Source organism: Periplaneta americana, chromosome 10 (assembly GCF_040183065.1).
Source record: "Periplaneta americana isolate PAMFEO1 chromosome 10, P.americana_PAMFEO1_priV1, whole genome shotgun sequence".
In the NCBI taxonomy this organism is placed as follows: domain Eukaryota; kingdom Metazoa; phylum Arthropoda; class Insecta; order Blattodea; family Blattidae; genus Periplaneta; species Periplaneta americana.
The window spans coordinates 13507201-13522139 of NC_091126.1; the positions used below are offsets into that span (position 1 = coordinate 13507201).

At 35.8% G+C, this 14939-nt stretch overlaps 1 protein-coding gene across 7 annotated transcripts in view; it reads right to left on the minus strand.

The window, feature by feature from the left end:
• LOC138707446 (hippocampus abundant transcript 1 protein) overlaps positions 1–14939 on the minus strand; it is a 141436-nt gene that overhangs the window by 80182 nt on the left and 46315 nt on the right. The window contains exon 1 of one of the 7 annotated variants that reach the window (XM_069836908.1): positions 469–515. The exons of the other annotated variants lie outside the window; for them this stretch is intronic. Coding sequence (XP_069693009.1) covers positions 469–495 — 27 coding nt within the window. The 5' untranslated portion in view covers positions 496–515. Of the gene's footprint in view, positions 1–468; positions 516–14939 lie in introns of those variants that run through there. 7 annotated transcript variants of the gene reach the window in all.

Genomic DNA, 14939 nt, shown 5'->3' on the forward strand with positions numbered 1-14939 from the left:
ATCACTTTTCAAAGGCCAATTCCTGTCATAACATAAAATTCAGCAATAAATTTATACTAAGTATTGTAATGAATAACACGCATTTTGATAGAACTTGCAATTTCCCTTTAAAATAACAGGAAATAAATTTACAAATAGCTACACTACTTCACATTGTGACCAGAAAAACGAAAACACGCTTATTGCAATAGAAATCAGATTCGACATTCTTTATGTCACTCAGCATGTTCAGCATTAAAACAAGCTTGCTACAATCGAAATTAGAGCCATTGTTCTTCACGTGACTCATGTTGACCATCACACATTTATACAGTATTACTGTGTGTAAGATAATACTGCTTCTACATTTCAATTTATTAAAAAAAAGTAATCGAAGTGGATTTTTATGTCACTGCAAACAATTCAATAAGAGCAATTTTAACAGTTAATTCTGTAGTATTTCAATATATGGAGCTAAATTAGACTCACCCATTTAAAAATACGCTGAATCCCCATTACGTTCACGCCACACACATCACGGTATCTAAAGCAGAAACTCTTATCTTATCAAGTTCTTGCAAGAAATATTCAATAAATTATCTCTTTCACAATCAATAGACGGGGTGGCCCAAAAGTCACTACCCATTATTGAATTTCGATTATATTTTCAATCTCCCGAGGGTTTCAAATTACCCGCCTTTAATTTTCAACTGACAATTAGTTACTGTTACTAATGTAAACACTAGAGTGCATTGCTATATACTCAATCAATTAATTAGCTGTCAATAAAGTATTATTTTAACATTCGATTTGTTTGTTTGTTTTTTTTTTTTTCATTTTAATGGGTAGTGACTTTTGGGCCACTTTGTCTATTTTTACTTTGTTAATATACGATATATAAGAGAGGCATGATAAAAATTTCGAGATTTTCCACAAATACATGTAACTTATATAGCACACCAGAATAACCAGGAAGTTTTTTTCATATTCTATGTATAATTATATTGTATATCTTTAACTACTGCGTGGATTTAGTTTATTTTCGTATCTACGAGTGAATTCAGCCAGGAATTATGCATACGAAGTATAATTTTTTGAGAACAAATTAATGGGCACGCCTATGAATTTCAAAATAACGAATTACCCAAAATTTATGTTCTTATTTCTATATTATATTAAACATAGTATAGTAAATATATGACAAATTAAAGACTTCCTACCAATCGCCAAATGACTGTTAAAAAAAAGGTAATTATCATCTTAGGAAACACAGAAATTGGAGGCGAATTACAATTCCAAAAATGTGGGTCAACTCCAAATTTATCTTCTGATTCCACAGCGACAGCTGTGTCTAGTGAGGCCGAAGTAGCCACTGCTTACCTGGTGATCGATTATGCGGGTGAGAATCAGTACGGGTACTATTCGTACACATTTCGCTAGCCCGCGCTGTCAGCGTGCTAACCTAGCCTCGGCTATCGACTGATTACTTGTACAGGATTCATATCATATCATATCGCTAACACTGGTTTATGAATACGAAAAACGTTAGTTCGCTGATCATCCACCGGAAGCCCGCGCTAAGAATGTCTATGAATATGACCCTACGTATCTTTGTAAAAATATATTTAAATGTACATTATTAACTTCATTTCATAAGAACAAGAAAAATGTCAACACGTACTGGCATAATTATAATACAAGAAGAAACATTATTTCATTTCACAGAATCCAAAATTTAACAGCTGCTGGTATGAAACATGGCTTCAACTATGGCTTAAAACTATGCAACAAATTATTTTCTCAGTATCCTGTTTTAGCTGGCATACACACATACATACATACATACATACATACATACATACATACATACATACATACACATACAACACGCGTTCCGCCCATGGGCAGGTATTTCACTGCAAACCCAGCATTCTTCAATATTTCTTATTTTTTGCCTTCCTCTTAGTCTCCGCATATGATCCACATATCTTAGTGTGTTCTATGTAAGTACGATTAATTTTAAACTGGGCAACATTGAGGCTGTCCTTGTTTTCGGCCTATGTAGGCTACGAGAAGTCAATCTACTCATGTACAGCAGTTTATCTGAACTATCGAATGAATTTTGTTCATATTCAAAATCTATGCATCAGCTTGCCTGGGAAGTGATGCACATTAAATACTGTATATTAATTTTTACTAAAATTATAGCTCAGCGTTTGAAAAAAAAAAAAAAAAAAAAAAAAAAAAAAAAAAAAAAAAAAAAGAAAGCACAAAATGACAATTTATTTTCAATACTGGTTCTTCCCACATACGATAAAGTAACACAAGAAACGACAAAGACAGTCCTACTCCAAGTGTTATCAACTTAGAAGATGAGCAAATGAAGAGTTCGCGGGAAAAACGATGAATGTCACATTTCTGTTAAGGATTAGATAATGATCTTAATTGAGTCTATAACTGCAAGATGTAGTGCTGTTTCCATAGAAAATAAAGGAAAGTATTACTGTATTCGTGGTGACAATTCTCCTTTTTACCATTTTTCATAAGAACAACATTACATTTCGTAGTGATCCATTGAATTAGATAATGACATCAACCCTAAGAAAACTGTGACATTCATCGTTTTTCCCGCGAACTCTTCAAATGTATTTGTGTGTGAAATGTTTCGACAAACTTCAAAAGGTTCTCCGAACTCAAAAACAATCATAATGTGTCCAAAATCACACAGTTTAACAGTAATGCCCATTTGGCACATGCAATGTTCATACTTGGACAGACTAAATGGTACTTTCGCTGAGTTTGTTGCTTCGCACGTAATGTATTGTGAGTTGTTTTCCTGTTCCGATGTGTGTATTATATACAAATGCAGGAATGTCAGGCATTGTTTACGTATAGGCAGATATTACGAAAGAGCAGATCACATTTACGAGGATTCCCCGCAAGCAGCATACCATATCATGAAACATTCGCCATGATTCACCGCCCCTGAGAGAATCTGACTAACACAAGGCGGAAAATGTCGTTTATGCATGATGGGATACCAACTAATTTCCTACAAATGTTCGTCGCCATTTTGATCATTTCTTTTTTGATGGGCAATGGCTAGATCGTGGCGGGCCTTTAACGTGATATAGTAGTTTGCCAAATTTTTTAATATTTACTCTTCTTCTTAAACGGACATTTGAATACTTAGTAAATGCTACCCCAGTGTACGCATAATGTCGAAACTTTGCAACAGAGTATTGCAGAATCATGTGCACACATTCCTCGAATACCAGGAACGTTGGCTCGTATACAAGAGTCAATCCGCAAAAATTATGGCAGTAAAACACAAACAGACGGTTGCGTAACTGCATACACCAAGTACATGTAAGGTATTCAACGGTTAGAAATAAAAAAAATATGTATACATACAAAAACTATTTTTGTGCGAGATCGTGCGTATTTGCTTGTTTTCCCCACAGAACCAATACGCGGTAAGTGTGAAATACCACATTCAGTATTCCCAACGTAACACACATAACAATTTCCCTCTTCTTACAGCTTAAGCGCGACATTCATTTTACTGCTTTAGGCTTTTAACATATTATTTTTAGAGACGTTTAACATAATAATAATTATAAATTGGAAAATTACCACTGCAATTTCACCTAAATTGCAATGTTAATTATTGTTTTTAAATGTTTTCAAAAATTAAGTAAAGTCTACTACTCCACGAAACTTATTGCATTCCTGATACAAGTAACATTAAGGAAGCCGTGAAAAAATCAACAAGATTCCAGATGCCCATGTTATTACTGCAATATGTTATATAAATAATATTGTTAAAATATTAAAATGAAAAATAAATCATTACATAACCTTACCGTTTGTTTTAAGTTCGCATTTATAGACTGGGGAAAAAAAAAAAGACATACGTATATCACGGCCTGCTGGAGTAAAGTAAACACAGAAAACATTTTATAGGAACAATGTTGAAGAAAGATATTTTGGTTTTCCGAAGTTGCCGTCATTAAACAGAAACCACCATGGAGATTTCATTGCAACTAATTAGAAATTCGCCTTTCAGTTATGTAATAAACGATCTTCGCACAAAATAATGTACGATACACGAGCGGTATGTTTGTTTTCATGTTCTCGGAAATTAAAAAAGCTCAACTATGTTTCGCTTTTTCAATCTTTTCCTCGAACATGTAAATGTCAACATACCGCTCTTGTAACGTATATTACTATTACGTAAATTGAGTAATTCAATTTAATCAGTGGTAAAGGGCATCGGTCGCACTTTTCAGAAAATAACATTGCTGTTTTTGCAGTCTATAAGCCTAGATCTACCATTTTATATGCAAAAGGCACTAGTCCAAGGTTCACTATGATTTCAGTATGTGGTTGAATATTGCGTTTGTTTCGAAATAGGCATCAGTCCCGGACTCGCCCTCTTCAAAACAAACGGCTGGCGCTACATGGCGGTCGTACAGTGAATCACTGTCAATCCCACAGTTCCACATGCCAAATTTACTAGTGTATTACATGAAGAAAGCTTTACTGTTGATTATAAAGCTTGGTGGGAAAAATTTTACAAAGAAAGTTTTGAATAATTTCGAGAGAAAAATTGTTCCTGAGCCGGGGATCGAACCCGGGAACTCTGCCAGACACCGATCCAATTTTTCCCTCTATATCCGCAGACCTCAAAGTGGGCTGACAACCGTCAAGCAACCAACATTGGGTGCACACTAACTGTGTGACATAAATTGTGGTTTTCTGTAACGTACAGTGACGTGTATTATGCAAATCAAGCTTTCAGGTATAACTCCCTGTAAAGTTGATTTGAATAATTTCGAGGGAAAAACTTTTCCGGGGCCGGGCATCGAACCCGGGACCTTTGGTTAAACGTACCAACGCTCTGAGCTACCCGGGAACTCTGCCAGACACCGATCCAATTTTTCCCTCTATATCCACAGACCTCAACCAACATTGGGTGTGGTCCAGTGTGGTTATGTGTTTCGGGAAAATATAAATCGAAAGAGATGCTAGAAATCATGATGACTACTTCGGTTATATGACATCATTCTATTTTCGACCAATGAAGTGTAATGAAATTTTGAATTCCAACCAATCAAAGTCATACATCGCGATAATTTTTGCAGCTAGATTTACCGCCATCAATTTATCGCATGGTCGTGCTTTTGTTTAGTCAGTGTCGCCAACTGTTTCCCCGTAAATCAATGAGAATGAATCCAAAAAAAAAAAAAAAGAGAGAGAGAGCAGTGTGGCCTACTGACAGCTTCAGCGATCTGATAAAATATTTCCAGGGGAATTGCAACACATCCTTCTTCAGCTGAACATAACATGCGTTGGTTTAAAAAATGAAACGGTTATTGAAACAAACTCAACATAGCAACTAATTTGGTGACATTATTTTTCATTAATGATAATGATAATAACAATAATAATAGTATAGTAATAATATCAATCACAATAAAGTATCATCAATAATAAACATTCTGTATGGGAGGTGGTCTACTTAAACTAGTTACATCAGGCCTCACCCAGGATTTCGGTCACTGGCCGCTAGTGTCTCATAGTGAAAAATTGGGCGAATTTGCAGGTCATCCGAAACAAATTCCTTTGTCATCTTCCATAGGGAATGGGTAGGGTATGTTTTATGCTTTTATGATAGACAATAATAAATTAGTGAAGTTAAAACATCCGTAATTGCTAAAATGCAAAAACTTCGACCTGATTATCCCGGAAGCAGACTGTAGGTTCTATCAGTGGGTTTTAAACAAAGACAGTTGTTTCTGTAAGTGGGTTGTAAACAAAGATTACAGATACTGTGAGTGGGGTTTAAACACAATGTGTGCGTGACTGAAAAATGGACTCTAATTTCCTCCCATGATCGTACGAGCCTCGGTTCCACCACCAGTTTGTAAATTCTCAAAACAATAGCCTATATATATTGGAGCACCAAATACCCTAACCACACAAGTGCACCTCCATGATGCGGAAAAAAAAAAAAAGACACTGGTGCGGTACTAGCAGTTAAAAGCACGACAACTGGTCCGAATTCTTAAAATAACATTATTAATGGCGAAATCATAATTCAATTATTTTCCACAACTTCTTGAAAGTTAATAGACAAACGAAATTACGCGTTACGCATCATACCACAAATAGCCAATATTTTAATGCAAGAAATTCACTAAATATCCGAGGATATAATAATTTTATTATCATTTGGATGTTTGTGTAGAATCCTCTATTTCTCGACGTAACTTCCTGCAACATTTACCTCTGCAGACTTTGGCGAGGGGAAGTGAACAAAATACGGGGTTATTCATAAGTCGGTGAAACATTGTGAAGTTTGATAAGAAATAAAGTACGCAACATATCATGGTAATTGATATTTCGATAGAGAGAGAAACTATCTAAGTTTTTTTAATAAGAAAAGCCCGCTTTTAGTTGCCATGATTTATCTCTAGGTGGCAATAGTTATCTATAATGGTAAAATGACGTTTACTAAACATGAGCAATCGTTTTATATTTTGGAATATGCAAGGACCTCGTCAAAGATTTGAAGTAGACGGTTTCGCCGATTTGCTCATTGCGACGAAGCAACTTTTCATCTCTCCGGAAAAGTGAATTGGTACAATGTGCGCATATGGGGAACTGAAATTTCCAGCGCAGACATAGAGCATGTGCGAGACTCACCTAAGATGAATGTCTTCTATGTAATTCCGAAAGAGAAGATGAATGGGCCATTTTTCATTGTAGAGCCCACCGTAACTGGGATGATTTACTTGAACATGTTACAAAACTGGCTGATGCATTAGCTGAATGAAAACAGCAATAATTACATCTCTCAGGAAGATGGATCTCCCTGTCACTGTCACAACAACGTGCGAGAGTATCTCGCAATAGAGATGGATCGAACGCACAGGACGAAAAGATGATGCGTTAATGAAGTGGCCACCACGATCACCGGATTTAACTCCGTGTGACTTTTCTTGTGGGGTTTGCGAAGGATATTGTCTATGTGCCTCCGCTCCCCGCTAATCTTCAGGCACTTCGCCACCGGATTACAGCTGCCGTGGCTATGGTCAACCGTGACATGCTGGAGCGTGTATGGGGCGAGATGGATTACCGCATGGATGTATGCCGTAATAGCAAAGGTGGACACATTGAGCATCTGTGAGGTATGTAACAAAACTTGGAGAGTTTATTTTTATTCTAGTGTAAAAATTTTCGTTAACCGTTGCGTAGTTTTGTAGTTATGAATTTTTAAAATGTTTCACGGATGTATGAATAACCCTGTATATTGAATGAAAGAACTGAAATAAAATATTCGTCAAAGAAGACAATTTCTGAAAGAGAAATTAAGCAGTGGATGAATAATTTAATGAGCAGACGTTACAAATATCTTCAAAATAAGGGTACAGAATTTCAGCATTTTTCTTAATCGGATTTAGCGAATTACTTTAAATAAAATATTACATCAGCAGTTTCATTCTGTTGACATACTGACGCCAATTTCTTCCAGCAACCGGTGTATAGCAGAGAGCCTGCCTATGAAGAATTTTCCGCATAGCGGTACAGCGAAATTTTGTTCACCCACTATTAAAAGCCACAAAGACATAAAACATTATATGCACGATCCATGTAGTTAAAATATTTCGTGACACCTTTGTTATATGACGAGCATATTGGTCAAATCAGCTTACGCTATTTACCATCGTCACCAAACACAAATATATCGAGGGCATCAGTATGCTACACAGTTACACATTTCTGTAGGTACGTATTTAAAAATCCCATGTATGACTTAGACACAGTAGTGAAGCGGTTGTTTCTACCAAGCCACCAATCCATGCATAGTGTTTTCAATAGCACACAGTAGTACTCCATTAACGTTTTCAACTTCAGAGGTTATTCAGCGTCGAAATTCAACGTGGGCAAGTATGGCCGATAAATCTGGCTTGCAGCTTTCTGCCATTCTTTGTGTACTGTAAATCTACGACACGGGCCTCTCAGCTTTACTTTCTTTCCGGAGAAAGCCATGTTGAAGATTTTGTCGTCCTTCAAATCCAAGTTCCTCGACCAAATTCGAACTCTCATTTATACAGGGTGGACGTGAAATAACCCTAAACATTTTCAGAGATAATAGCTCATTTTGTATGTAATAAAAAAGTGTAATAGCATATTGGTGAAAAGTTCATAGTTTTCTTAGGAAAAAAAAAAACGTTTTTTTTTTTTCTAAAATGTTTAACACCCTCTTATCAGTACCTATTGCGAGTAGGGTCGTGATTTTTGTCTATAATATTTTCGCTGTAAGAAAAATCCTAATGTAAACAATAGCACGTGACTGAAGTGAGGCTTCATTGGCTACTGTTTGGCGCCATAGATTCTCAGTAGGTGTTCCCGCCTACTGTTGTACATTCTGTTTCATGTTAAACATTTCCCGTTACTTGTCAAGTAGGCCTAACCTCACTACTATGCATTCGTTTGCTTAGAAAACATTTACTTTATAATTACTGTAATTATATTATTTTAAACTTAGGTATAAGGTCAATCGCTGCTGGACAAAGGAGTTATTCCTTCCAATAGGAGTCGTCAGAACTATCGCCGGCAGGATTTATGACGAGACGGTCCACAACAGCGTCAGTTATCCCTTCCAGCTGGAACATGCGGTCTGATTGACTTGCTCTGAATAGATAACGTAGCTTATCATACACATTTAAGACTACTTGTTTTTCTCCGCTTTTGAGAGGGTTTCCACTCTTATGATTAATAATCACACACACCGAGGATGCAGAAGTCATACTTCAGTACCACGTGCTTACGTGAACAACTACGAGCTCAAGTGACGCCAGCTTATTACTAGAACAGACTACCTCGGTATTACTGTTGGTATTCATCCGCGTTCATAGTAGGCTACATAACAAAATATAAATCTAGCTTTTCTTTTACAAGTGTTTTACATATGAGTGAAGTTATATGTTTCATCATATTTTGCAAGTAGAATTCAATTTTTTTTATTTTCAAATAATACAAGATTATGGTTTCCCAATACGAACTATATTTTCTTGCGTCATGTGAGTGTTTCGACTGGGAGCCAATCACGGTTATGACAGCAACGTGCTTATGTTTACATTAGGATTTTCTTACAGCGAAAACAGTACATATCGATAGAAAATGTAATAAAAAGTCATTCATTCTCTGGCGTATTTCCATAGCGTGAACGGTATTCGTGTACATTTAATTTAAAAACCACTCATTTTAAGGCACTAGTAACTTGATCATCAGCTTCAGGGATCAGTGTGCATGCTGTCGCATTCGAATCTCCCAATGTTCGTTCCTTCCTTGATGTACTGTTAAAAAAATGACGACTTCATACATGCAGTATTTCTTCCTCATACAAAGTTATAACTTTCGTTTTCCTGTTAATAACGTGGCGCTTACATTAACATCGTTATCAGAGTAAATTTTATTCATCTGAGTCATAAATCATAACAAAGGCAGTTAAATTTATACGTTTCTTGTTCGGTCTTAACAGAACAGTACGAGTTATAACGACCAACTTCTCCATTACCAGGTCACGTGTTACGTTCCCAAGTGAAAACTGGTCTGGTAGTGCGGTATATGCAATTACTGCATTTAATGCTCTGTGAAATACATCAGTTATTCATAGATTTCAAAAAGGCATATGCCTCGGTTAAGAGAGAAGTTTTATATGATATTCTTATTGAATTTGGTATTCCCAAGAAACTAGTTCGATTAATTAACATGTGTCTCAGCGAAACGCACAGTAGAGTTCGTATAGGTCAGTTTCAGTCAGATGCACTTCCAATTCACTGTGGGCTAAAGCAAGGAGATGTACTATCACCTTTACTTTTTAACTTTGCTCTAGAGTATGCCATTAGGAAAGTCCAGGATAACAGAGAGGTTTTGGAATTGAACGGGTTACATCAGCTGCTTGTCTATGCGGATGACGTGAATATGTTAGGAGAAAATCCACAAACGATTAGGGAAAACACGGGGATTTTACTGGAAGCAAGTAAAGAGAGATTTGAAAGTAAATCCTGAAAAGACAAGTATATGATTATGTCTCGTGACCAGAATATTGTACGAAATGGAAATATAAAAATTGGAAATTTATCTTTCGAAGAGGTGGAGAAGTTCAAATATCTTGGAGCAACAGTAACCAATATAAATGATACTCGAGAGGAAATTAAACACAGAATAAATATGGGAAATGCCTGTTATTATGCGGTTGAGAAGCTTTTATCATCCAGTCTGCTGCCAAAAAATCTGAAAGTTAGAATTTATAAAACAGTTCTATTACCGGTTGTTCTTTATGGTTGTGAAACTGGGACTCTCACTTTGAGAGGGGAACATAGGTTAAGGGTGTTTGAGAATAAGGTTCTCAGGAAAATATTTGGGGTAAGAAGGATGAAGTTACAGGAGAATGGAGAAAGTTACACAACACAGAACTGCACGCATTGTATTCTTCACCTAACATAATTAGGAACATTAAATCCAGACGTTTGAGATGGGAAGGGCATGAAGCACGTATGGGCGAATCCAGAAATGCATATAGTGTGTTAGTTGGGAGGTCGGAGGGAAAAAGACCTCTAGGGAGGCCGACACGTAGATGGGAAGATAATATTAAAATGGATTTAAGGGAGGTGGGATATGATGACAGAGGATATGCTCAGGATAGGGACCGATGGCGGGCTTATGTGAGGGCGGCAATGAACCTCCGGGTTCCTTGAAAGCCAGTAAGTAAGTAATGGTCTGTGAAATAGAATAACACTGGGGAGCAATAAAAATTAGGAAACAAAGCACAGCAGAAACGAGAGATTCCAGCCCATGACATCAGGCACACTTGTCTGATGCTGGTCATCATTATGCTAAGAGGCTACTGCTGGAAAGCATTTTTGTAATACATGCATAACCAAGCAATTAATTACGGCACTTTCATTTTAAAATATCTAACCCAAGTCTTTAAGAATCTAATCATTAAAACATGCGACATCGTTGATTTTATAGCAAAGCAATGCTTCCATTTCGCATGCCTACTCTTGTTACATTTGAAGTTAATTCTGTAAAATATGGTCGTACAGTGAACAGTACTTCGTGTATTACATTGTATTCGTCAGTTACTTGGATTCGGTATAGGATTTTTATTAATTTACTAATTTTAACAGATCATTAATATCTGGAGTGGACGTGTAACAGTGCGAGACCATGTTGGTTCGTTATGATGAATTTTGTTCTCACTTCCAATGTTCTAAGTTTCAAAAATGCGTACTTACTTGCACACATAAATTCAATCAACACAGCTTTAATACCGACAGCAAAATTCTGTATTACATGAGAAAACTGGTATACCGAAGTACAGGGTACCGGAACTATTTCTTTGTTACGATTTTCGTTTTAATTGATGACGTAATATGACGTCCGTCATTACTAGGGAGCGGATTTTTATGTGCTAAAAATTTAAATATATTTACGTTTTATGTGCTAAAAAGTACGAAAATATTTGCTAAAAATAAAAAAAATATGTTTTTTTTAATATGACAAAAATACCTTACTCAGCTTGAAAAAAAATGTTACTATGTACTCACCAACCACACTTGAGTGCTAGTAGTTGGCCGAGAATTGCAGTGAACAACAAAGATCATCTCCAAATTCTCCATTACAAATGCATGCCGATTATCTCTGAACAACGACTTATACTGTGAAAACGATCTTTCCACATCACAGGACGTCAGACGTGTATATTTAAAGAGAAGAATGTCACAAACACATACACCGTCAATTTCACCTACAGGCACATCCTCCAATACCTGAGCAACTTTACACATTTTTTTATATCCACCGTTTTTCCAAACACACCCTGGAATTTGTCCCTTAGTAATTGTGGTTCTGAAGCTGGTAGCGAGTCTAGTTTAATTTCCACGGCACGCACCTCCCTGTTTCAGACAACAGGTTCTTGAATGTTTCGAGTTTTTTTATGGTGTCACACAAAAAGCTTAGATTCGCTAATAGGAAAGCCAAATCGTTTTTTAAATAACCATCTTTCAGTATATCTTGAAGGATATCGATTGACGAAGCCCGATAATAGGGAATCACAACAAGATGTATTGCTTTACTTGATAGGCATGAGCGAGAGTCGAGAGATTTTTTAAATTAAACAGCCTAATATTTATAGAGGAGCTCTTATCTATTGTGTTTGACAAACAAAGCGTGGAATGAAAACATCTTCAGCAACAATAAACATTCCTAATTATGTGTTACAAGATTTCTCCTTCTTGTCCATGTTAATTTATTTTCTAATAATAACACTGATATGCTGCCTAGCAGTTCTCAGAAATTGAGGCGATACTATTACGAAAATATAACACGGATACACAACACAGCGCTTAGAAACACGAAACAACCAAGAATTCTTAAAAAAGATAACGTACTTCCGAGTGATATAATTGATTTAGTTTCAAAATATTTAAAAGTTCTTATAAAAAATTAGTTAAGTAAAAAAACTCCAAGATTTGTGTGTTTATAATAGATTTTCTGAAAATATGTATTTACATAATTTTTTTTTGTGAAAATATGTGTTTTTATGTGAAATAAAATTCGGGTTTTAAACTTGAAACTTCATGTTCGGAATTCTTAACTTTATTAATTTTGTTTTATCACACGCAAAAATAACATTTAATTACATAGGAATCCGCTCCTTAGTCATTACCGCTTTTTTAAATATCGTATTTTGTTCCATTTATCATGAACAATCAGGCTGGTTTCTGCATGACTGCTATTGTGATTTAATTGCTTTTCAATAGCTTGTAGTAAAATCTTGTAATTAGCGGTAAAAGCGGATTGAAGCGCTGGAGGATAATAATATTCTAGAATTCTAGATAGACCTGCCTGTAGAAATGGTAGTAAGCGATCAGTGGTGTTATTAATTTCACGGTTCGGATACGTTTTACGTACCCAACCATGTCTTGTAGAAGAAAATTGTGAAAATAGGAAATTGCTTTCCTTTCGGAATGAATTATGTTATAACAGATATTTGGTAAATTAAGGCTAAATTACTAGTTCTTAATTGAAGTATTTAATGAGAAGTAATATAAATTCTGCCTACAATTATTCCAGGGCAAGATAAAAGCAGAAATCGATTGACAGATTAATAATTTACATACACTGTCGCGCATTAATATACAACTACGTTTGCTTAGTGGTAAAATCAATCACTTCTGGTATACATACGGAAGTTTCAAATCTGGACGAAGTGATAAAAATGCTAATTTATTAATTAAACTAGTTTGTGATTGTATTTATTTCAGTACCGTAAAGTGGGGTGACTTTGAATGCTGAGGTGACTTTGAACAGTAATTTAGCGCCTTTCTAAATTAATTGCTGTACCCAATTGAGAAAAAACTGTTTAAATTGTCAATAAATTAGTTCAGTTTCTTCGCAATTGGGTACAGCATTTAATTTAGAAAGGCGCTAAATTACTGTTCAAAGTCACCTCGGCGTTCAAAGTCACCCCACTTTACGGTATGTCTTGTAATTATTAATTTATTTGTACATTACTGTATTATTTTGTTTAATGACCACAACTCTGAATAAATGAGTAAATAACTAAATTAATTTTATTGGGCACCTTACTGGTAGAAGAAATACTACATTTGTTAAACAAAGAAGACTTATGCCCTAGACCAGAGCTGGGCACCAAGAGCGGATTCTACTCTCACGGGGAGCCATATGACTTCTCTTCAACCCCTTTCTTCCCCCGCCGAACACCGCGCAGCGTTGATGCCGAGACAGATAAATATTAAGCGTCCCCGTTTAGAGTCTGGATTCGCTCCCGGTACCCAGATCTGCCCTAGACGAAGACCACTGATTCCGTTAGTGATTTGTCGTAACCATACGTGTGACGTCATTATTTATAATGCCATTTCCTTGGCGATTATGCTGTGGCACTGTCCGGGCAAATTACATTGGTAGTTTGTTTCCGTAATTCTTTCTGCTTCATCTGCAGCCGTTTTGTATAATAATAATAATAATAATAATAATAATAATAATAATAATAATAATAATAATAATAATAATGATTTATTTTAGCTGGCAGAGTTAAGGCCGTAAGGCCTTCTCTTCCACTCAACCAGCAAAAAGTGTATATACATATGCATGAACTTACAAAGAATCCAACAATTTGATTTAGATGAGAGTTACATGTATACAAAAGTTATTTACAAATTAAACAACAAAATACTATGAACTATTAATTAAACACTGAAATAAACTGTGTAGCAGAATTAAACTAAAATACATAGAATGTTAATATATTTCAAATAATATTAGATAATAGAAAGAGATTATTACGAGACAATTAAAATACAGCACAATCAGGATGATGTCTAAAGAAAAAAGTAACAACGTAGTCAGTGATAGTTTAAATCAGTATGACTGGAGTGAAATGCTAATAAGGTTATCTTTTAAGCTGTTCTTAAAGGTGTTTATTGTCTTGCAGCCCCTAATACTTTGTGACAAGGAATTCCATTGACGCGAGGTGGATATTGTAAAAGATGATGAATAACAAGATGTTCTATGAAGAGGTATACTTAGCGTGCCACAGATAAGTGATCTGGTATTTACGTCGTGGTTAGAGTATAGATAAGAGAAACGAGACGAAAGGTAATTTGGTGTTGAAGTGTGCAGAATTCGAAAGAGTAAAGACAAAGAGTGTAAAGTTCTACGTTCTTCAAGTCGGAGCCACGAGAGACTTGCGAAGGACGGTGATATGTGATCATACCATCGGATGTTGCACACGTATCTGACGCACATATTCTGAGCTCGCTGTAACTTGACTGACAATTCAGAACTTAGGTCACTTAACAAAACGTCACAATAATCGAAGTGCGGCGTTACTAGGGTTTGCACTAGGGTAAGTTTTA